This window comes from Lissotriton vulgaris, chromosome 8, assembly GCF_964263255.1.
Source record: "Lissotriton vulgaris chromosome 8, aLisVul1.2, whole genome shotgun sequence".
Lineage (NCBI taxonomy): Eukaryota > Metazoa > Chordata > Amphibia > Caudata > Salamandridae > Lissotriton > Lissotriton vulgaris.
In genome coordinates, this window is record NC_141696.1 from 229,932,929 (window position 1) to 229,955,037 (window position 22,109).

Here is a 22,109-nt window from a genome sequence, read left to right on the forward strand (position 1 = left end):
TTTGTTTTGTGCGGTTCATAAGCTGCAATCCCAATATAGCACAGTGCGCTTTGAATGGGCATGAAAGAACTGGATGCAAACGACAAAACATAGGTTAGAACCTATTAGAAAAGATGATGAGTCCTACACCTTGTGATCCTATTGCCTCATGTTACATTTCCTTAACTGATTTTCAATATGTAGGATTCATTGTCGATGTAAAGTACTCTGACACTTATTAGTATTAATAGAACTATAAAATAACAAGCATTTGCAATGCAATAGGTCTCGCATTTGCGAGAGTATAAGCTATTGGCATCGTAAATTATTATTATTATTATTATTTTATGATTTATAGAGCGCCTGGTGACCCGTAGGCATCCCCGCGCTGTAGAATTGTGAGATCCAGGAGAGGAAGACCGGGGGAACTATTTGGGGAAACTATTTGGGTAAATGACAATGCCTTTTATTTATATGTTTTGATAATTAACACATAAATAAAAGGCATTGTCATGTACTATGCCAATAGCTCAAACTCTTGTAAATGCGAGACCTATTCAAAGAAGCGGCCTCCATTGTCCCTGGCTGCTGCAAAAGTGAAAGCACGCATGATGCGCTGAATGTTGCAGGAAAGCATGTCATGCCTGCAGTAGGAGAAACTATTTAAAGAAAGTAGTGCTTACAGACTAAGAGACTCGCAGTGTAACAACTGAAGTAAAAGGGCCAGTCCTCATGGGAGGTTATGAATGAAGACAAGATAAGGAGGGACTACAAGCCTATTTACGAATCAGAAACCAGCATTTACGAAGGACAATGACACAAGCCAATGACAAATATAGGCGGAGAGTGGGTGGGGCTCTGTTCCATACTCCAATACAGCATGGCCAGGCTCCACCTAAAAATTAAATACATGTGCGAAAAGGAGCTATGGAGAGATGAGGGGCACTGTTGGAGGATGGTAGCGAAGGAATCCGTGGAGCAGGAGGACACACTGTTTGGCAGGCAACGAAGATTGTCGCACTAGGCACCACCAGTGCTAAAGTCTACCCTGGTCATAGATGAACTTTAGAATGTTTTAAGGCAGTCTTGGAACTAAAGATGCACACTAATTACGTATCTCAAAATATTTTGGCAGCTGGTTCCACTAGTGTATCATTTAAATATCTTGTCAACTTTAAATGTAGCCTGCGCACTGCCAAATAATGTGTTCTAATCTGAATACATTTCTTCACTAGCAGCATTTTGCCATTACCCAATGTGAAGTTGGTATATGATGTTCCAATCACCTACGCTTCATTATGAGATTGACTATCCTCACCTCTCTGGATCTTTTTACTATTTACAGAAGGAATAGGTATTTTGGACAAGTTTGTATATTGCTCATGCTTTGAGCATTGTACTCAAATTGGCATGATGCTATTATGCTTTTGTGAATATCACTTACTGATTTCATATAATTTTGCATTGAAATATAATTTGTTCTATTGGTTTCTGAAGTAATCACTTTCTTTCAGCTTGACGTCCTTTTTGGGAATCTTACTGAAATGGTAGAGTTCCAGGTTGAATTCCTGAAAACACTTGAGGATGGAGTGAGGCTGGTGCCAGATCTGGAGAAGCTTGAACAAGTTGACCAATTTAAGGTGAAATAAAACAACAATCTTAAGTTTACAGTTTGTGTTTCTGTGTTGAATGTACCTCATTACTGAATACCCTCACACTGGGTAAAATTATTTTAAGGACGGGATATTTGCCACCTTAGAGCAGCCATCCTTCTTGCCATGTTGAGAAAAAAAAATGATGGATGTTGTGCTGAACAATGCAACATTCACCCCCGGTCACAAAGATCTGGGTTTAATCCATTGTTCATTTGCTCATCACCCACCCCAGTTTGGTCCCAGCCATATGCAAATCAGTCTTGACCCTGCTCCCTGTGGGAACAGTCCAGGCCGAACTGCCAAGCCAGGTCCTCCCTGGACCAAAAACAAGCACCCTGGGACCGGTTTCAGGGTATCACCCCTCATCAGCCAGGCTAGCTTAAATCCAGTGGTGCGATGAGCACGTGCCTCTTGTCTGGACATACCCTTCTCACTTAGAGCGACAAAAGCAAAAAGTACAAAGGATGGCCTGAATGCTGAACAATGCAAACATTCACCCTTGGTCACAAAGATCTGCTTTTAATCCATTAATCTTTTGCCCGCCATGCCACCCCAGTTTGGACCTAGCCATGTACAAATCAGTTTTGACCCTGCACCTCTTGTGAATAGTCCAGCCCAAACTGCCAAGCCAGGTCCTTCCTGGACCAGAAACAAGCATTCTGGGACCAGTTTTGAGGCCTCAACCCTCATCGGCCAGGCCAGCTTGAATCCAGTGGCGCAGTGAGCAAAGGACCCACGTGAGGAAAAAGCCAGCCAAAATTAATAGGCAGCTTTAGTCACCATTAAGCTGGGAGTGCCACCAAAACAAGAATAATTATTATTAAATGTATCTTATTGATGCATCACAATATAACATAAACTGTTTAAGCTAGGTCACTGGACTCCTTTTCAGAGGAAGAGCGTTCAGCTGTACTGTTTTCATATCATTATTCTGGGTTTCAATCGTGTAACTTGGGTTGAAAGGAGAAGCAAAAGTAATCTGAAATAGGTAGGGCACCATTTGATGTCACTTGTTTAGCAGCATAACCACTGAGTGTCAAGCAGTCACACTTTTCTCTTTGAGGTACAATTTCTCTGTGCAGTTGATTTATGTCACAGAGGCCCATCAGTGAACACCATAGAGCTATGTCTACCGGTTTTTACTGCAAAACAGTTGTAGTTTCCCTAAGCTTCCCCAGCATTAATGTATTTGCATTATGCAATGATCACATAAATGGCAGTTCAAAGTCACAACTGCCCTTCCATACATGCTCCCATTGCTCACATCTTTTTGTATTCGTTATGTAATCAAAGTTAGTTGGAAGAGCTCCTTCTTACACCCTCCCTAGTGTACCAATTAAGAACATAATATGAAAATGGGAGCTGGCGGCGATTTTAGGAGAATTGGATCCTTTGCATGGCCACAGCCATGTTGGCTTCAGATTTCGTCCTTCGATACATTCATTCTATCACCCATTGCTATAGTGTCTAGGGTAAAAATACCAACGCACTATTCCTCTAAAAACAGCAGAACAAGCAAATAGACATGAGACCCTTGCATGGTTTATTATAGTATATAGCGGTAAGTACTGAAAGGTACTTGCTAGTGCCACAGAGAGAGGAGAGGAAAAGTCAGAGAGGACACAGCACATCCTAGGTGGTGATCAGGACAGTAATATGAGTAGGAGGACTATACTGAAGCGAATTAGACACATAATGTGGAGATTATAAAAATACATACTCCCTACATTTAAGGCCATTATCAATTAAAGCTTGAATATAGTTTGTGTTTTACTGCTCTGTTACGTTTTAACGACTCCTAATATTGTAGTGACTTACACTAGTACTTTCTATGTGCAGGAGCAATGTTTTTATGAAAACATGGTGTATATATTTTTCTTTTTTTTCTTAGAAAGTATTGTTTTCTCTGGGAGGATCCTTTCTTTATTATGCCGACCGCTTCAAATTGTACAGTGCCTTCTGTGCCAGCCACACAAAAGTTCCAAAGGTTTTAGTAAAAGGTGAGAACAGTCAAAGGTATTTCACATTTCTGCTACCATATATGTTGCTTTTTCTCTTAGTTTTTCTTTTGTTGCAGTAAACTTGATTAGTATTTGTACTTAATCAACAGCCGGATCAAAAACAAAAAGGAGAAGGTAGGTGGGGTGTGCGGGGGGGGGGGGACCAGGAGCTTGTTAAGGTCCAGTGTCCGTGCTCCTCTAGCAATGGTTAAATCAAAGAGGACACTGTTCCATGATAATGGGCGCATGAATGTCACCCACCATAGAAGGTGGGTGAGGACGTTTAAGCGTGAAACATGTCGACCTTGTGACTAGTTACACAAGAATAAACTACCATCCAGTGGATGTCCTTAGGTAATTTTAACTTTTCCAGCACGCATTTTTTCACTACCCTTCACGGGATCCTCTCCCGTACCTGCCCCGCCCCCACACCCACCATACAGCTGTTTCTCTTTTAAAAGATCTCTGCTAAAGAGACCCTTCGGGGGCCCGTCAGACATTGCAGCGCCGGTCTGACGAGGAGCACTAAAAGCCTGATGATGAAGCATGACATCCTTCTGGGTGGGTGAGGGCGAGTAAGAGGCAAGACTTGGTCTTCCCCTTCGGGGTTGGTTTCCTTGAAACTGGGGATATACATCTGCCTCTTTTCCTCTTCTCTCACCTCTGCCTTTCTCTTACCTCTTTTCTCTCTTTCCCCTTCTATGGTGGGTGACATTCATGCGCCCATTATTATGGAACAGTGTCCTCTTTGATTTAACCTTAATCAACAGCCTACAAAAGATCAGCATTTCTGTTCCAACTGGGAGGTCATTTGAGTCTCTGCCTCCGTGACCTCTTCTTTTTCAATGGAAGGAAAGGTAAATTATATCTAGTACGACAGGACCTTGAAATTTGGTCTTGGCATTGGTTCAGTGCTGCCAAAAACCCAGAGCACTGCCCAACATTTTAAACAACAAATCCATCAAGAACAGTGCTATGAAACAATGAAAAAGCTATGAACTGTGTGTTTATGAATATTAAAATTTTGACTCCTACTTTTAGTGCATGACTCCGGTTAATGTCTAAATATGACCCATATTAACCCATTTAGTCTAGCAATTTCCCTCTTGTTGCAATTTAATATAGTCTTAGCTCAGCTGTTGCCTATATACTGTGATTACTCCCTTGTGTCGATGTGAGACCTATCTAAATTATTTTACATATTTTGTACTGACCTCTCTTGCTGGAAGAACATTGTATGTGTAAAATAACTTTTTGTAAAGTTTAAATGTGCAATGTTACTTCTGAACCCTATTTTCGCCAAGAACTCTTATCTAATGAGCCATTTGTCTAGAATTGTGCTCCTCTGAATTATTTCAATGGAACATTTTCTATTGTGTTATATCCCTAGGTCACGTCTTGCCTGTTTTGACCACTGACTTCTTTCACTAAACGCAGAGTGATAATATATGTGAGATCACTTGCACTTTGACTTGTAATGACAGCAGAGTAAGTGACGTATCATACCTTTTGGTACATAATGATATCACATGTTGTGAAATCACACAGCCTTTAAATGATTAAATCACAGGTAAAGGTATAAAAACATACAATACTGTTATATTGATGCAATATATCAGGTTATTACTCAGCAAATAAAAGCAAGTTAATTGTATCTCAAAGTGAACTGTATTTGTGAATGTAACCCCCTAAATTAATTTCCTGCCATCAGCTGCACTTTCACACTTCATCGCTGGTGGAGGGACAGATGCTCCTGTTTCCTGTTGTCTGTGTGTAGTAATTCGCTTTTACCCCTTATGAAATTAGTTTCAACCTTGAGGTATCCAACATATGGGTACGTTTTGTTTGGGAGGTGAAAGCAGCTGATATTTGACCTCTGAAAACTCCCAGCTGACCCCACTGTGCTCTGCACTGTGAAGATTTGATTTACCTCTATCATTGTGACGATTTTGTTGGGATTTGGAAATTGTACCGAAGTTAGGAATCATTGAACATTAAGATCAAGTGAACATAACTGGCACCTTCTGTTGATGAAAGGTTCCTTGTAATCTAACATTCCTATGACTCCACAATCTCTTGGCGCACTTTAAAGTAAAAGATTATTTCAAAATGTTCACACCAGGTTTTTTTTTTATACATAATCTTTTATGGAGTCTTGTATTGTAAAAGTAAGAAACCCCAAGAAATGGAACATAATTGTGAGGTGGACTTCAGTTCGGCAGTGCTTACGCTTTGCAGATCCTGCAGAAATGCACCTGGGATGGAAACTGGGGATCAAAAACATTTTTAGAGCCAGGTTCCTTTCTTATGGGAAAGAAGACTCATTTCCTAGAGACTGGCTTAAAAGTTTGACCTGTGGAAAATTGATCAGTAAATCCAATATCAATATAAACATTGCTGTTCTTGATGATTCAAGCAAAGTTGATTTCACATATATAAATACAATTCAGGACCCCAACTTCCTTTCTTTGATAGTTGGCACAGCCATCAATGTTAGATTTTTATGTCTAATTAATTAGATTAGATTAGATTAGATTAGGTTTTATAAAGCGCGTAGTCACCCGTAAGTATCCCAGCGCTAAGATAAGATTAATATGGTTGACTGCAAAATTCCAGCAAGCCAATATATCCCATCTTGCTTTCTAGATATAGACTTTGCTACCAGAGGAGCAATGAGTGCAGACATGACTGAGGTAGCTTCCACGTTACATATTTCAGATCTTATAAAGCTGTAATCTGAAATTTGCTCTCGAAAATTCTAAGATTCGTTATGGTAAAACTCTGTCTTAACCAGAACTCTGCTTCTAATCACAGACCCACTCACAGATTTAACTCCAAAACTCACTCTGTTCTCTCACTTCCCTCTGTTTTTCTGTTTTCATTAATGCTCTAGAATTGCAGATAGTCCACTGGTATAGATTTGGAGGACGGAGTAGTATATTGCATTATTTGGTTGGGGATGTTTGGCTATGCAAACCCAATTTTTAAAAAAAACATTTTGCAAATCTTTTTCTATCCATTAAACAAACATAGCACCTGTTTGAAAGTTAGTAGTAAACACATTACCTTTGTGGGCAAGGTAAACAATCATCCTATATTCCTCAATGTGGAAAAAAATGTTACGTTTAAAAAAGTGCACTTCTATGCTGCCCTGTACCTCTGTTCTGAACTGATTTGAAAGGGTTGTCATGTGGGGGGTTTAGCAGTTAGGAGTCTGTCCATGCCATTAAAAATAAATATCTGTTTAATTAGTAACGGTATCATAAAGTCTATTGTGTCTCTTAACACCTTCGCTGCTAGGTGTTTTCCCCTCCTGTGCTGAAGAATGCAGGATGCCAGTGTTTCATGACGAGCTCAGCTCGTCATCAGCACAGCTCAACCGTGCATCAGGACGAGCTGAGCTCGTCATGAGCATGGAAAGGGTTAAGAAACTAAAAGTGCTAATGCGTGCTTGCACAGTCCTTTGCACAAGATTGAAAGTGGCTTCACAAGATAAGTGTAGGTCCAGCTTTCTTTAAGTCCCACAGCTCAGTATCACACATCTTCTCTAACCCTTCCCTCCAACCCCCTTTAATTGTGATGTAATGAGTAAAAATGGCTTCTCGGTGTATTGAAAAAACGGTTTTCTCTGCTGTATCTCGTACAATCATCAGTGATAGGCATTCTGGAATGTATGTTTGTGGACTGGGGGCTTGAGCTCTAGTGTGACATCATCCACTGGATACCTCCTTTAAGGGCGAAGAATCTTTTTGTCTATCTTCAGACTATAATGTGTTGGCCAGAGCTGAACCTTTCAGGGTAGGTAGCTGCTATACATTGGATCTGTACAGAGTAAGATGTTGGCATTGGAAATGGGAAAATTGCCTTAGAAGGTCAAAGAAAATCCCAGGAGACTTTCATACGGCTATCTCCAATATGAGTCTGCTTACAAAAAGACTCTTAGTAATATTGTGGTATCAAGATATTACTGTATACCTCTCTACTGCTAGTCTACTTTTCATGAATGTGTTTTGCAATCCATCTAGTGATGATGTCCTGCTAGACCATTGGTCATTTCAACATAACCGAATAGCATATACATTTTACTGAAAGGTACATAAAAGCAAGTATACATGGGAAACCGTTTATTGTGTTTATTCAGAAATTAGTTCATTGCTAAAGTATTAACATGCTGTTCAAAAGTCACTTCAGTGGACCAAAGCTCAAAAAATACAATGTAGAACAGAAACTGTGTAATGCAAATAAAAATGACAATTTAATCACTTTTATAATTACGAGAAAAAAAAACACAGATACTTTCCAGTTACACCAAACCTGTTTTTTTAAAGTATGGTTTGTTGGCCTATCCAGAAGTTGCAGAAATGTTTCACAGTGTAGGTTAATATAAAGAGTATTTCACAAACCTGCTGTATGTACTTGGAGATTTTACAAAAATATTTGTTTTTAGCTGAGAAAAGGGCTAACCGATTCTTAAGCAGTCAAACTGAGATGTTCATTTCATCTAGAAGCTTACATGGATGTATTTTCATGAAACATATTCTGCTATATGAGATTAGTTTTACAGGCAACCTTTTTTTTCAATTTAACAGCCAGGACCGATTCTGCTTTTAAGGCTTTCTTGGATGCACAGAATCCCAAACAGCAGCACTCGTCAACGTTAGAGTCTTACCTCATTAAGCCCATCCAACGCATTCTGAAGTACCCTCTGCTGTTGAAGGAACTATTTGCGCTGACTGATGTGGAGAGTGAAGAACACAATCACCTTGACTGTAAGAAAAGATTTCCAAATTAAAGTGATACTTTCCTGTCCATTTCATAACTTCACAGTTGGGGAAGTAGCATGGACTGCCACTTTGGCCTGTGTCTTTAAAGTCATGTTGCTTGGTTTGCTAAATATCTTTTAGTTAACAACTTAATTGAAAAGCTCTTCTTTTTGACCCAGGGGCAGTAAAAACCATGAACAAGGTGGCCAGCCATATTAATGAGATGCAGAAGATTCATGAGGAGTACGGTGCTGTCTTCGACCAACTTATCGCGGAGCAGACAGGAGAGATCAAGGAGGTGCAGAATATTGCTATTCTAAAGCCAAATCACATGCATCAGTATTGTGTAATAAGCACCATTTTAATCATCTTGGTTAGCCAAAGAGCTGTCTGTCGTGTGGTGCAGAGCCAGCATTTTAGTATGTGTTTTTCCTAATTCATCAATTGTTTGCGGAATTAGTTTTGTTATTATATGAATAACAGTAATATTTATAAAGCAAGGAGCCACAGGGTGAAACCCCAATAATATTTTTGTGTATATTGCTGATCAATTCTGTACTGCAATTAGATAGTAATTTATCTACAATTGAGCTAGTACATCTAACAAAGGGGCTTATGTTCTAAATAATGTAGCGGGCACCGGTGGTTTGTCCTTTAGTGAGCAGGGCACAATGTCTGTAACCTGAAGCACTCTGGTTCATTGCAGCCATGGTGTGCACAGCTTGCTCTGGTTCCCATCTAGCTAACACAAGGGCCATTGTGATGTGAAAATAATACTCTGTGGTTATATTCCAGTGGCTTGACTTGAACTCTACATTTTCCTGAGGGTGACAGACGGATATTTAAAGTCAGCAGGGAGCAATAGCTGATCCATAGTACTTAAAATTTGCACTGGTGCAGAACGCACAACCTCCTTCCATTTTTCTGGCTTTAATACTAGGTGGTGGCACAAACATGTTCATCTTCAGTCTATATTTGAATAATGTAATACCCTTATAATAATAGGTTGCAGTACATGCAGTAAACAAACATACTGTGCAGTCTTTTTGCTGAAGAAGTTGAATTTATTAAATTTATACCAATTTGCTACTATACAAGCATAGTAAATATACGCAGTCAGCTTATTTAATTTTTGCCTGGTGTGGAATTTTCACTGTGATCAAATGCATCAATGCCTATTACACAAGCAGGAAAAATAGTACGCAATGTTTGGGCTTCATTTTCTTTTTTAGTCAATGCAAAGTTGTATCTAACATTGGTCTAGTGCTGATATGTAAATACTTGAAGAAATGAAAACCACAAATTATGTAGATTTTTTCCAAAACTGTGTAGGCATGAAAGCTTCCAAACAAAGCATTATGTACTACTTTAAAAAACAATCTGTATTTTGCCAGTTTTAATCAAGACACTTCGGCAATAAATGTGTGTGTATGGATGGGCAATTCTGTGATTTTCTTTAAAGTACTTTTAAAATGTTCAAAGCTGTTTCGTTTTCAGTGAAGCAAGTAGTAAAACATGTATAAATGTGTCTTTTTAGGTGGCTGACCTTTCTATGGGAGACCTACTTTTGCACACTACTGTAGTCTGGCTAAACCCTCCTGCGTCCTTGGGGAAATGGAAAAAGGGCCCAGAATTAGCAACATTTGGTATGGAAAAGCTGATTTCATTAATAGTATGCTACTGCCTGTTGACCTCAGAATCAATGCAGAGAGCCAGGCGTCTTGATCTTACACATTCCTTCTTTCTTATTCCACTATTTCTAAAAATGAATTATGCATGGTAAGAAGGAATTTCATGCTCTATTTACTACTGACACGCTGAATCACATCCTAAGTTGAAATACTCAATCCCCATGCAGATCCTCTCAACCATTCCATCCCCTAGTACTGTCATATTTATTCCGGTTTCTAATGAGTTTCATTCATAACAAATTATGTGTTTGAAACAAGCCCATGCTGATTACAGATGTACACTAACATGCAGAGGACACATCTAGGACAGCATGAGAAGTTCTAGATTCAAGACCCACATGGACAATACGGGTGTATACCAACATACAGAATACAGATGTACAGCCATGGTTATACAGCAGGAAGCCACCAATAGGCCCATTTGATCTGACTATTTACAAACCTGTTATAGCACCAAAGAAACCCCTCTGCTTAAACCCTTCTATCCCCTAGTTCGTTCTTTTTTGAAATGCACATGGCATTTTTGACATAGGCTCAAGTATAGTACATTGTCATACTTGATTGAGTTTCATGAGTTTTTTTTCTTTTGTTTTGGGCATTAGTCTTCAATCTGAAAAGTCCTCTTGCTAACTCGCGTTCTCAAATGTGGGCAGGTGGTCCGCTGCGACCCGTGCAGGCAAGAGTGGTGGGGCAGTGGGGTCGAGTTGTTGGGGCATTTTTGACAGACGACGAGGAGGGCAAATTGTTTTTATTTTATTTTCCCTCTTCACCGCTCTTACCTGCATGGGCCGCGGCTGCAGGTTGTCACTTGTAAATGTGAGCAGTGCAATGGAAAAGATGGGTGTCATGGCCCCTATTCCAGAACCCACACAGTCACCCCAGAAGAGCAAATGTGTTCTACAGTTACTAGCTTTCTGAACTCAGTTGGAGACCAGAGCTGGCAGCAGCAGTGATCCCAACCCTCCTCTTAATGGACCATCCTGTGTTAGGAAGGTAGGACAGGAATTCTTACACTACAGGCAGTGGTTAGGTTGAACCATGCAGTCACTGCAAAACATTAAAGTGACAACCTTTGACTCCTAGAGGACCGTTTGGCTGTGCATAGATTCTTCCAAGAAAAACTCATTTTTTGTGCAAAGCAAGAGTTACTTCCATTTGCTTTCCCATGTTTTCACTCCCTACATAAAATATGTTTTGTAGCTGGCTGCAAAGTGATTTAGCACTACATATAAATAAAGCAAAGACTGACTATTCGCACTAGAGACCTGGGGTCTAATCCCAGTTTCGACTGTTATTTCAAAATTGAAGAGATTTTCACAAATATTTTTGCCTCCTAATGCCTTGGATTAAAAATCATAAAATTCATGGTAAAGCACTTCTTTCAGATGAATTTACTACACTAACCATGTTCTCTGTAAAGCTTTACACTCCTTCTTGGTGCTAGTTCCACACTTCGCAACAAAGATTGCTCACCGGAGTAGCCTTGAACCCCACCTTGGAATTAGATGAAGGTTTGAAGGTACAGCGTTTACACATGACAACCGGAACAGCGTTTTGAGCAAATAATTTCAAGCATTTTTGCACATGTAAGCCTCAAAGGAAAGCTTTAATAGGCTAATTATGTGATTTTTTTTGCACAAACTAACGCATTTCGATGCAGCACTATGCACTTTAAATTTGCACCTTTCGGCATGTCTTCACTCTGCAGCCAAGACTCTGATAAGGGGGGTAATTCCATCTCATGAACTGCTGCTAATCTCTGCCAACAAAAATGAAGAAACAAGATTATGGGTCACCAAGGCCGGGGAAGTGGATTTGTTCCGCAATCTTAACGTGTGTTGTTAACTGTGGCTATTAGCCTTTTTAAACTGAGGTTTTATTGCTTATAAGAGATGGTACATTTTTGTAATGGTTTTAATTAACTGTACAATAAACAAATTACATGACCAAAGGAGACTCATTGCATTTTGGTAACATGTACATGGTAAATTCACATTTAAAGATAGTGTGAATGTGAATTGAGGAACAGCTAAATAGTAAACCATAAAGAGGAGGTAGGGAGCAAATGGATTCTTCTGTCCACGTCTAATAGTTGTGACAACAAGTGCTTTAATTTTCATCTTTTGATCAGTAAACTTTTCAGAACTCCTGAAACATTAATTAGGTAAAACAGGAAGACAACAATGGCCTTGTGAACAGGCTTACTTCGATGAACGCCAGTGGCAGTTGCATGACCTAGACCAGGGGTCTTCAAGCTGCGGTATGGGCCTTACCTCAAAAACACCACCCCCATTTTTAATAATCACACTGTGGATATATTTACAAATTAGTAAGGCCTGCCTGCCCATTATAATATGTTTGGCAATCATGTATTTAATTGCATTTTTAAAATGCTAACAGAACTGAACTGCAATGGTTAAATAAGTCTATACAAATGGAAACCTTGCCAATGTAATAGAATAATTGTGAACATTTTTGAGGGAAGACACTTTTTTTTGTGATGGGGTTGGGAGGGAGGCATTAAAAAAGTTTGAAGACCACGGACTTAAGAGGAGCAATGAATAACTTGGAGAATGCACTTGGGACCCCACTTTGACAGCACTAACTAACATCTCTATTTCTTTCACTGTTGCCTCTACAACTTTGATGCTCATGGCAAACTAGGCGTTTGAGAGACTGCAGCCATTTCAATTGGTTATAAACCCAGAGTAGTTGTGAAGTTATAATAAATGCTTAATTAAGAGCTTGTAACTGTCATGTTGATGCATGTTCTATTTTAAGAATAGAAGTAATGCAGAAGCTTACATTTTTCTCTTTTCAACAAAACTCGGAGAACTATTCAAAAATCTTATCCTCCCACTTAAACAACATTGTACCCGATATCGGTTTCTTTCTGGGTTCTCATTTGAAGTGTATAAGCACATGCAACAGCTTTTAAAGGTGGATATTAGCTGGCATTCTGTATGCATTTAAAAAGTTTGAACAGCATTATATTAATGTTTTCCACTTCTTTGTTAGTATTTTATTAACATGCATGCCTTTTCTATCTTTCTGTTCTCCAGTGTTTAAAACGGCTATAGTCCTGGTCTATAAAGATGGTTCCAAACAGAAGAAAAAGCTTGTAAGTAATTTTTTCCATTTTTCAGAGGAGGGTTAGGGTCAGTGAGGTGGCACCACTGCAAATGATAGTCATGTACTTTTATGTCTGGTTTAAGAGCGTTGCTATTTGTAAGCCTATTGTGTCATAGAGTGGGCTTTGCCTCCACCCAGAGGAGTATAACTCTCTCACCTAATGCTATTGCTTCATGTTGTATTATTTCACATTGTATAGAGTGCTGGCTTTGGAAAGCATGAGGTGTTATTTTATGTTTCTTTTTTTGTTTTTTGTCTTTCAACAAAGCAAGCTTTTCAAATGCTTGTTTCTTTTGAAGTCCGCATCATTCATTATATTAAATATTGAGATTAAATTTTCAGAAACAAGTGTGAAATAAAACTACTTTGGAATTTGTGTGTGTACATACACTTCCCTGTATTTACAACCAAATGTTTAATTTGTGTCTTTCCCCAGGTATTTTATTTCATAAGTAACACCATACTTGTTGAGTGTTTGGTAGACTCATTATTGAATATTGTTTGACCTGACATTCTTGGCGTTTTTGCTGGCTTTGTGACTCTGCCCGCGTTTACCACGGCTAACCCATTGCTAAAGTGGTTTTGCTCTTTTCTTAAAGGATGATAGAATTGGCTTATGCCTAACTGGAATATTTAATGTACTTGTAAGTCTCTAGTAAAGTGTCTCACCTGTGCTTAGGGCCTGTAAATTAAATGCTACTAGTGAGCCTGCATCACTGATTTTGCCACCCAATTAAGTAGACCTTTCAAACATGTCTCAGACCTGCCATTGCAGCCTGCTTGTGCAGTTTTAAACTGCCAATTCGACCAGAAAAAATAATCCTTTTACCATGCCCAAACATTAGTTTTTAATACATATAAGCCACCCCTAGGGTATACCCTTAACAGCCTAGAGGGCAGATTGCAGTGTATTTAAAACGTTGGACTTGTACTTTTAGCTTGTACATGTCCAGGTAGTGAAAGACTCCTGAATTCTTTTTTCACTATTGCAAGGTCTCCCTCTCCTATAGGATAACATTGGATTTTTTGCAGTATGACATTTTTCTGGATTCACATGCTACGCATTATTCCACCATCTAGTGGTTGGGTGTAGGAAAGTGCCCCTTTCGGTCTTGGTCACCCCCACTTTTTGCCACTGGCACTGATGTTTTTTGACTGATGTGCACCGGGGCCCTGCTAACCAGGCCCCAGTGCTCTTTCCCTAAAAACAAGGTCTAATGGTCCAATTGTAACACAACTTACATGTACTTTAGCACCCCTGTAAGTCCCTACTAAGTGGTACCCCTGGTACCTAGGGCTTGGGTACTAAAGAGAGTTCCAAAACATATTATGCCACACTAAGGGACCACCGTGCAAAGTGCATGCAGCCTGCCATTGCAGACTGCGTGTCATGATGCAAACCATATTTGAAAACAAAGCATGGCACACTCACTGTGAGACAAAGTCACTGCATTTAATATATGTAAATCACCTCTACAGCAGGCCTTGTAGCCCTAAGGAGGTACATTATATGACATGTGAGGACATATCTGTATGAACAAATACCCCCTGTGCTGTCTAAATCAATTACTAGATACTACAAGTGAACATGGAAGCCGTCTTAAGTATATGTACTGGGGGCTGGCCCTTTCGAGGTCCCCAGCTCCATGATGGCTTTACTGAAACCTTTGGCATTTGGTATCAAATACCTTTTCCTTATAAACCTGTGCGGTTGCCAGTACTAGATGTATTATGACATGCACCCAAAGGGCACCTTAGAGGTTCCTCCCTGAAAAACCTGCTAGTATCTAGTGTGCTAGCTGACTGGTATCATCCAGATTACACCACAGACAGGTTTTTGACCCCCTACAGGTGAGAGCCATGCTCTCTGAGGCCAGAAACAATGCCTGCTCCGGAGGAAGGTGTTCACATCTCCAGCAGGATGGCTAATAATTTAGCATATCCAGACCAGGGGCTTCAATGCCCCTGCCACCTTTGATATGCAACCCCGGCTTCCCCCAGACCTGAGAGATGCCAGCCCCTGTGCTGAAGTTCATTTGGCACCAGGACAGGTAAGAAATTAGCTAATCAAGTAGGCGTGTTGCACCACCTGGCTAGACTCACCTCTATGATGGGCTACATGATATGCACTACGAAAGAAGGGTTCCACCATATTGTTTTTGGTGGAATTAGGAGCTCTGGGACAGGGTTATACCCACACCCAGCACGAAGTAGTCATATAGGGGGGGTGTAGTGACCCCAAGGGCAAGTAGCCCCTTGGCTACAACGCTCCACTCCCCTTAAGACCACTAAATTTAGTATTTAGGTGGCCTCTTGACACCAAAAACTCTGAATTGTCTACCTGAAAAAAGGACAAAGAAGACCAGCTGTGCAATTTGGCGCCAAACCCTTCCTGCCTGCTCTTGTCCTGACAATTGCAAAGACCAAACTCGCCTTACAGCTGTGCATCCTTCCAGAGCCTTGGAGGGCTGCCAGCACTTCGCCAGCCAGCATCTCACTTGAACTGGAGGAGCCACTTGCCCGAAGGCACTGACCTCAAAGTCCAGTTCCCGATCTGCTGACCACTGGGTCCACGGACGGAGAAGCAGGCCAGGAGAAGGGTCCTAAAGCTCCCTGAGGTCAGCCCTGTCTCCTCCGAGACTCAAGACCCCTCGGGAGCCTGCCAGCACCAATGCCCCGGGGTACCAGAGCCCTTGCAGCAGCCAAGGCTTGTTCAGTTTCCAGCCCGGACACCGCCAAGAAATGACCTACCAATGTGGGACATCCGCATCAGAGAGGCCACCATGGAGGGTGGCCCTGTTGTCCTGTTTTGTGCCCATCTCCAGGTTAACCTAAAAAGTGAGAGCCTCCAATGCAAGCGACCCGCGGGACAAAACCTCTCTGCCCCGATTACCACTGGCAGAGTTCAAACTGAAAATGCTGAAGGCAGGCTCATTACATCGTGAAGGGGCTGAACGAAAATACTTCATTGAGAGACATCGTACTATCTAGCGAAGTAGAGGATAACCCTGCCGAAAAGCTTGGAAGAAGAGGGCTCGGATGCCGAAAAAGTGATCGACATCAAGAGGGAGCACAAGAGACCGGAGTAGAAGCACACACAGTAACACCAAAAAGATGGGAGCGGTCAAGGCGAAAACTCCAGACTCGACTACGAAAACTGCCTCAGCACTAAAAATTTTGCAGACTGAAGGCAAGTTGAGGCAAAACGAGCCACTCAGGCCCCATACAAAAGATACCGCAGGTAGAAGACCGTTGGCGAAGACACAGGCTTCGAAATATGATTGAGGTCCAGAGAAAGATACAAGGACAGCAGCTCAGGCAACAGCAGCTGAAACTTTGACACTGACTGATATGAGCTGGTATTTATGAAGTAGGCGCCTTGACGCCCATTGGGCTAGGTTCGCGCAGGATAAGACTCCTTTCATTCATTCTAAGAGATTGGCGACTACAGTCAAAGCCTTAGAATGCACCCTCAAAATCGTCCACTCAAAGCCAAAACGACTGCAATCCTATAAAGACTTTTACAAAACAAAATGTGGTGCCTCTCTCAAGGGATTTCTAATACCGTTGCAAACTTCAACGAAAAACACACAGGAAGAGAAAGACTCTGGGGCGGGCAGGGGGGGTCGTTGTGGGATGTGGGGTGAGGAGGGGGTAGTGAGGAACTGGAACCCCCTTTGACACCAGAGCCACAAGAAGAGGAATAACCAGAACTCTTCTATGAAGAGGACTACCCAGAGTCACAGGGCCTGTACCAGGACATAGAGGGGTCTGAAGGCATTGAGAATAGTGGCAAGACCACAAGGCAGATTCACCTGTGGACACTTATCTGTTGACACCCCCTGATGACATCATGTATAACCAGCTGGTTAAAAAGGCAGCGGTGCCAATGTTCTTTTCTCACTTGGGAACACCTTCCCTACTATACTGTTGATTTGTGCTCCTAAGAACACCTTCTGTTGTTCCAAAAAGGGTACCAGCACCCATATGGAACGTAAATATAGTCCTAGCTCAGCTGATGAAGGCAACGTTCGAACCACTGCACAAAGCAGCACCACAAATGCTCACGCTAAAGACAGCATTTCTGGTTGCAATTACATATCTACGTCAAGTTAGTGAATTAAAAGCACTAACACTATAGGAATCCTACTTCCAAAAACACAATGAATGGATTGTCATGAGAACAGATCCACACTTTATGCCAAAGGTGGTATCAAAATTCCACATAAACCAAGCTATACAGATTCCAGGTTTCTTCCAGAATCCAAAAACACAAGCTGAAAAAGCTTTGCACAATCTTGACACTAGAAGAGCAGCCATGTATTACATTGAAAGGACAAAAGAATACAGAAGGACAAAGAAATTCTTTGTATCTTTTGCGAACAGCTTCCAAGGACGACCTGTTACCAAGAATACCATCTCAAGATGGATTGCTCAGGCCACACAGTTATGTCACAAACAAGCAGGACAGACATTACAAGGAGCACGCTCAACAAGGAAGAAATGAGCAACAGTTGCGTTTCTACTAAATACTCCAATTCAAGACATTTGCTTGGCTGCGACATGGTCTTCAGTGCACACGTTCACGAAGCATTATTGTGTAGACATTCAGATTAATAAAGAAGCACAAGTAGGACAAAAGGTCTTACAACATATATTTACAAATCAGCGCTCATCTTCCACCCATCCACCACAAGACCAGCAAACCGCTACAAAATCTATGCACAGCATGTGAAGCCAGAAAAGATTCACGCTGCAAAATGTATAGTTTCTTACCTGTCGGTGTAGTTTTGCAACTTGAAGAATTTTCTGGATTCACTAGCGAACCCACCTTCCTCCACTAGAAAGATGAGACAAGAGGAGGAAGGAAAAAAAAAAGAATCCAAAGATGGTGACCAAAGGTGGGAGCTTCCGGAGGAAGCACTTCGACTTCACAGGAGGACACCAAATGTTGGTATGTCGACACCTACCCTGACCATTTGCTCTGAATTTACTGCTATTAAACAGGCAGGCAACTTCATTAAAGATCAATTTTAATGAAAAAAAGGTTTAGACTGGTGCATGGGGATGGAATTCCCGGGGTTTCCCACACAGGGTTGCCCACAAAAACAGCGGAAGATATGGTAGCGATGGGCAGATTATAGAGGTATTGACTTACCTGTCATAGAGCCACCGGAATGCCTCATACAGCGGGAAAGTAAATTACTGGTGTAGGCCTCCTGAGATAAGATATGATCATCCAGATTGTTATAATGCATTAGTGGTGGAGTGATACAGGGTTTGCCTGATCTGTGCACAGTTTAGCAAGTTAACTGTTTGTTGTTTGTTTTTCATTATTTCTTTTTTTCCAAATATTTCTTAATTGTACACGGCGGCATCTATATTAAACTTCATCGATTTGTAGGCCTCTGGACCGCTATTGTACCACATACAAAACTGAAAACAAATTGTTTATAAAAAAAAAATCAATATTTAACTAGGAGGACATTTTACCAAGATGTAGATTTATTATCCGCTTTTAATCAGTTGTGTAGTCTAAAGATATTTATTATTACTGCATCTCACGTTATCAAATTCTTAAACAGCATTTGTTATTTAGTGAGTATGTTAACAAATTTCCGATATCCGCTTATTATAGGGAGGGTCTCATCGTCTGTCGATGATTGAAGACCCTGATGCCTTCAGATTTCGTCATATGATTTCCTTTGAGGCACTGCAGATTCGATCTCTCGCTAGTGGAGGTAATGTTCCTGTATTTATGTCATTCTCTTTTCTGTATAACAATAACGGTCAATACTGCTGATGACGTCTATGGATGTCTTTCATGGCTTGTATCAATCAATCAATTACTAAGATGTTGTTTTCTACTGGAAGTGTGCAACAGTTGTGTAACAAAACTGTTAAACTGTAATTGTTCTTGAGACATTTATTGTTTTAATACTGCTTTATAAACATGACTGCTCAGTTTACAGTTATGTATCAATAATGATTATGCTATGAAATGGTCTAGATAGATACATATATTTTTTTCCTTAGAATTGTAGGTTCTCTTTGCGCTCATGGATGACGTTTGCTTTTCTGTGCTGTTAAATGTAATGTTTCTGAGGGTCACTGGTAAGATCCTATTCCATTTATTTGCCTTTTCCAAGATGTCTTAGCCGAGGTAATCCACAAATTCTGTAATGGGTAAGCACACTTGAGTTTGAAGTTGGCGCTGGCCAGCTCTATGTGTTGAGCCTAATGGGCATCAACAAATGGTATAAAAATATTTTCAAATGGTTGAATCTTACATGAACAATAGCATGACATAGAACTAGCTATGTACTTTTAATGTTGGCTCTGCAGCTACTGTTTTCCATAAATAGTACCCCCATGTCTTCACACCCTACTCTATTGCCTTTTGTTGATGTCATTCATTCATTAGTCTGCAGTCTAAACTGGAGGGTAGTGGTGGTTTGTTGCAGCAACTGCCTGACTGAACACCATAAATCATAAGTAAAGTCTATTAATTAATTTCAGTGTTTTGACAGTGGTCTTAGTGACAGTATAGCACAGGAATCGTTTAAATGTGGTATCCTTTGCATTAATTGGACTAGTTAAATTGCTACATACCTGATTTTAAAACTATTGAAGGATGCACAAGCATGCTTAATATTTGAAGATGTTTGCTTAACATTTCCCACACCCTGCAACTACAAAAAACCCTGTCTAATGATACATTTTGAGTAGAATTTGTAGCATTCACCCCAGCTCTGGAGCATGGAAATGACTGTGCCACACAAGCAGCTCTGACGTACATGTCTTTATTCTTCGGCATGCAACCATTAACTAAACGCACTGCATCATAGACTTTATTGACCACACCTAGACACACCCAAATACCTCCTAGCTGATTACGTAACTTGGTAAGAATTCTACCTAGGACCACAAGGGCCCTACTGCACATAATCACATGAACATACATCTCCCCCTCTGTTAAATAAAAAATTATGACAACATATATACATTAGAGTTCCTCAAGGAGTCGTAGAGGTGCTCGCACCAGTCTTCCAGATCGAGTCGTAGGAAGTATAGAAGTTGCACTGGCATCGGGGATGTAGACTCAGATGCTTGACTTGGGCACTCATGAGGACTTGTCTCCCTCGTAAGGTCTGGAACCAACAAACATTCAGGCAGATGCTTGAAATGTGACTACCCTCTCATAATGGACTTTCCGGGAGTTGGACGGTCACCATGTGTCCTTGTCACAACTCTGAAAGGTTCAGCACCAAACGGAGCGTCAATCTTGTGTTTACATTTTTGTTTGACTAGGTCCCGGCTCCTTTCTCAAACTGTGTCCTAAGTGCATCAGCGCTTATCTTCATAGGTCTTCATCTTACTTTTGTGAGAAGTGTCCATGACACGAATCTCATCCGTATCCATTACTCTGCTTGTGGTCTGTTCTGGTAGCTTTGTCCCAATGGATTTCCCAAACCGCAAGGTAGCAGGTCTTTCACCTGTTGTAGAATGAGGAGTTGGGCATAAAGCTGATTTGAGATATATTCTTTGAGCACAGCGTGCTGAACCGCTTTCTTCAGGGTTCCCATAAATCGTTCAACGCCATTTGCCGTGCCCAGAGAGGTGTGCCTTTTTGATGCTTGATTTTCAGACGACTAAAAGTCCTTAAACTCTCTGGCATTGAAGGGTGGACGGTTGTCAGATTTCAGATTGGGGGGAGCACCCCACGCTGCAAAATATGATCCAGCCTCTCAATGACTTTGTCATGGGTGGTCGATGATAAGTCTTCCACTAAGGGAAAACATGAGTATGCATCAATAACTACCATTAGATGATGGTGATTGTTTAAATGTCCATAGAAATCAACTGCAAATTTCTCCCACGCTTGTTTGAGAAGGTCAGACCTATTTAGCGGATGCTGTGTTTGGAGATGAGCAGTTTCATAGGTGACATGCTTTCAATTCCTTCTCGATTTGGTCATCCAGGCGAGGAAACCACATTCTGTCTCAGAGCGCTCTCTTGATGGCTACAATGCCTCAAAGTCCTTCGTGTGACAGTTCAATTACTTTTTTGCCTTAAGCTCTCAGTTATGACAATTCTCAAACCTCTTCTTACTCCGGTATTGGAACTTTCATAGATTCACATGCCTGAATCATTCCCCGTCGTCGAGACGGGAGTCTCCGGTATATAAAAAAGCAGTGCTTAGTAGTGTAGCAAACTGAAAAGAGGCCTAGGCCCATTTCCCTTTTGCAACCCATAACCTTTGTTATGTAGAAAAGGCCCAAACTTTTCCCTGAACCAATCAGAGCTCCTCACCCTCTAGAACACTCCTGAGAGAACCTTCTGCTCCTCAGATTTTTTTACCGCACGTTGTGCTAGGGAGTCTCCTTTGAGCTCTGCTCAAACTCTTTACTTCTACAGTATTTTGACTTGGATTTTTAGGTTTCTACATCAACCATGTCTGAGAAAGAGAAAAAAGGATTATTTAGAACTTGTTCAACCTGCTCCAAGAAGAGGTTGTTTACAGATGACCCTCACAAGGACTGCATCTACTGTCTCTATCCAGATCATAAGGCAGCAGATTGTAAGGTATGTTGTACCTTTTCTAATAAGACATTGAGAGATCGTGAGGGAAGGCTACTGATCTGGCTTCAGAAAGTCAAAGCCAGGAAGGAAATCCTCTCAAGTGAGAGTGAGGAGGAATCTGTGGCGTCTAAGAGATCTCAGAAGAGAAGTAGATCTCCTCAGACACATTCCTCAGGGGAAAGACCTGAGAAGGCCCCAAAAAAGACCACCCCAGGGTCTTTAGGGCGCAGTCCCTCAAAATCCCCTTCAGTCTCATCTAAGGGGAAGAAGGGATCTGTTGGTGAGGTGAAAGGAGCAAAAGCCACA

The 22,109-nt window shown here is 41.0% G+C and overlaps 1 protein-coding gene across 1 annotated transcript in view; it reads left to right on the top strand.

Annotated features, from left to right (window-relative positions):
• TIAM1 (TIAM Rac1 associated GEF 1) overlaps positions 1 to 22,109 on the top strand; it is a 499,324-nt gene that overhangs the window by 445,291 nt on the left and 31,924 nt on the right. Inside the window, exons 18-24 of the mRNA XM_086934005.1 lie at positions 1,494 to 1,619; positions 3,526 to 3,634; positions 8,224 to 8,403; positions 8,577 to 8,695; positions 9,935 to 10,043; positions 13,151 to 13,209; positions 18,859 to 18,961. Of these exons, the coding sequence (XP_086790131.1) occupies positions 1,494 to 1,619; positions 3,526 to 3,634; positions 8,224 to 8,403; positions 8,577 to 8,695; positions 9,935 to 10,043; positions 13,151 to 13,209; positions 18,859 to 18,961 (805 nt within the window). The remainder of the gene's footprint in view (positions 1 to 1,493; positions 1,620 to 3,525; positions 3,635 to 8,223; positions 8,404 to 8,576; positions 8,696 to 9,934; positions 10,044 to 13,150; positions 13,210 to 18,858; positions 18,962 to 22,109) is intronic.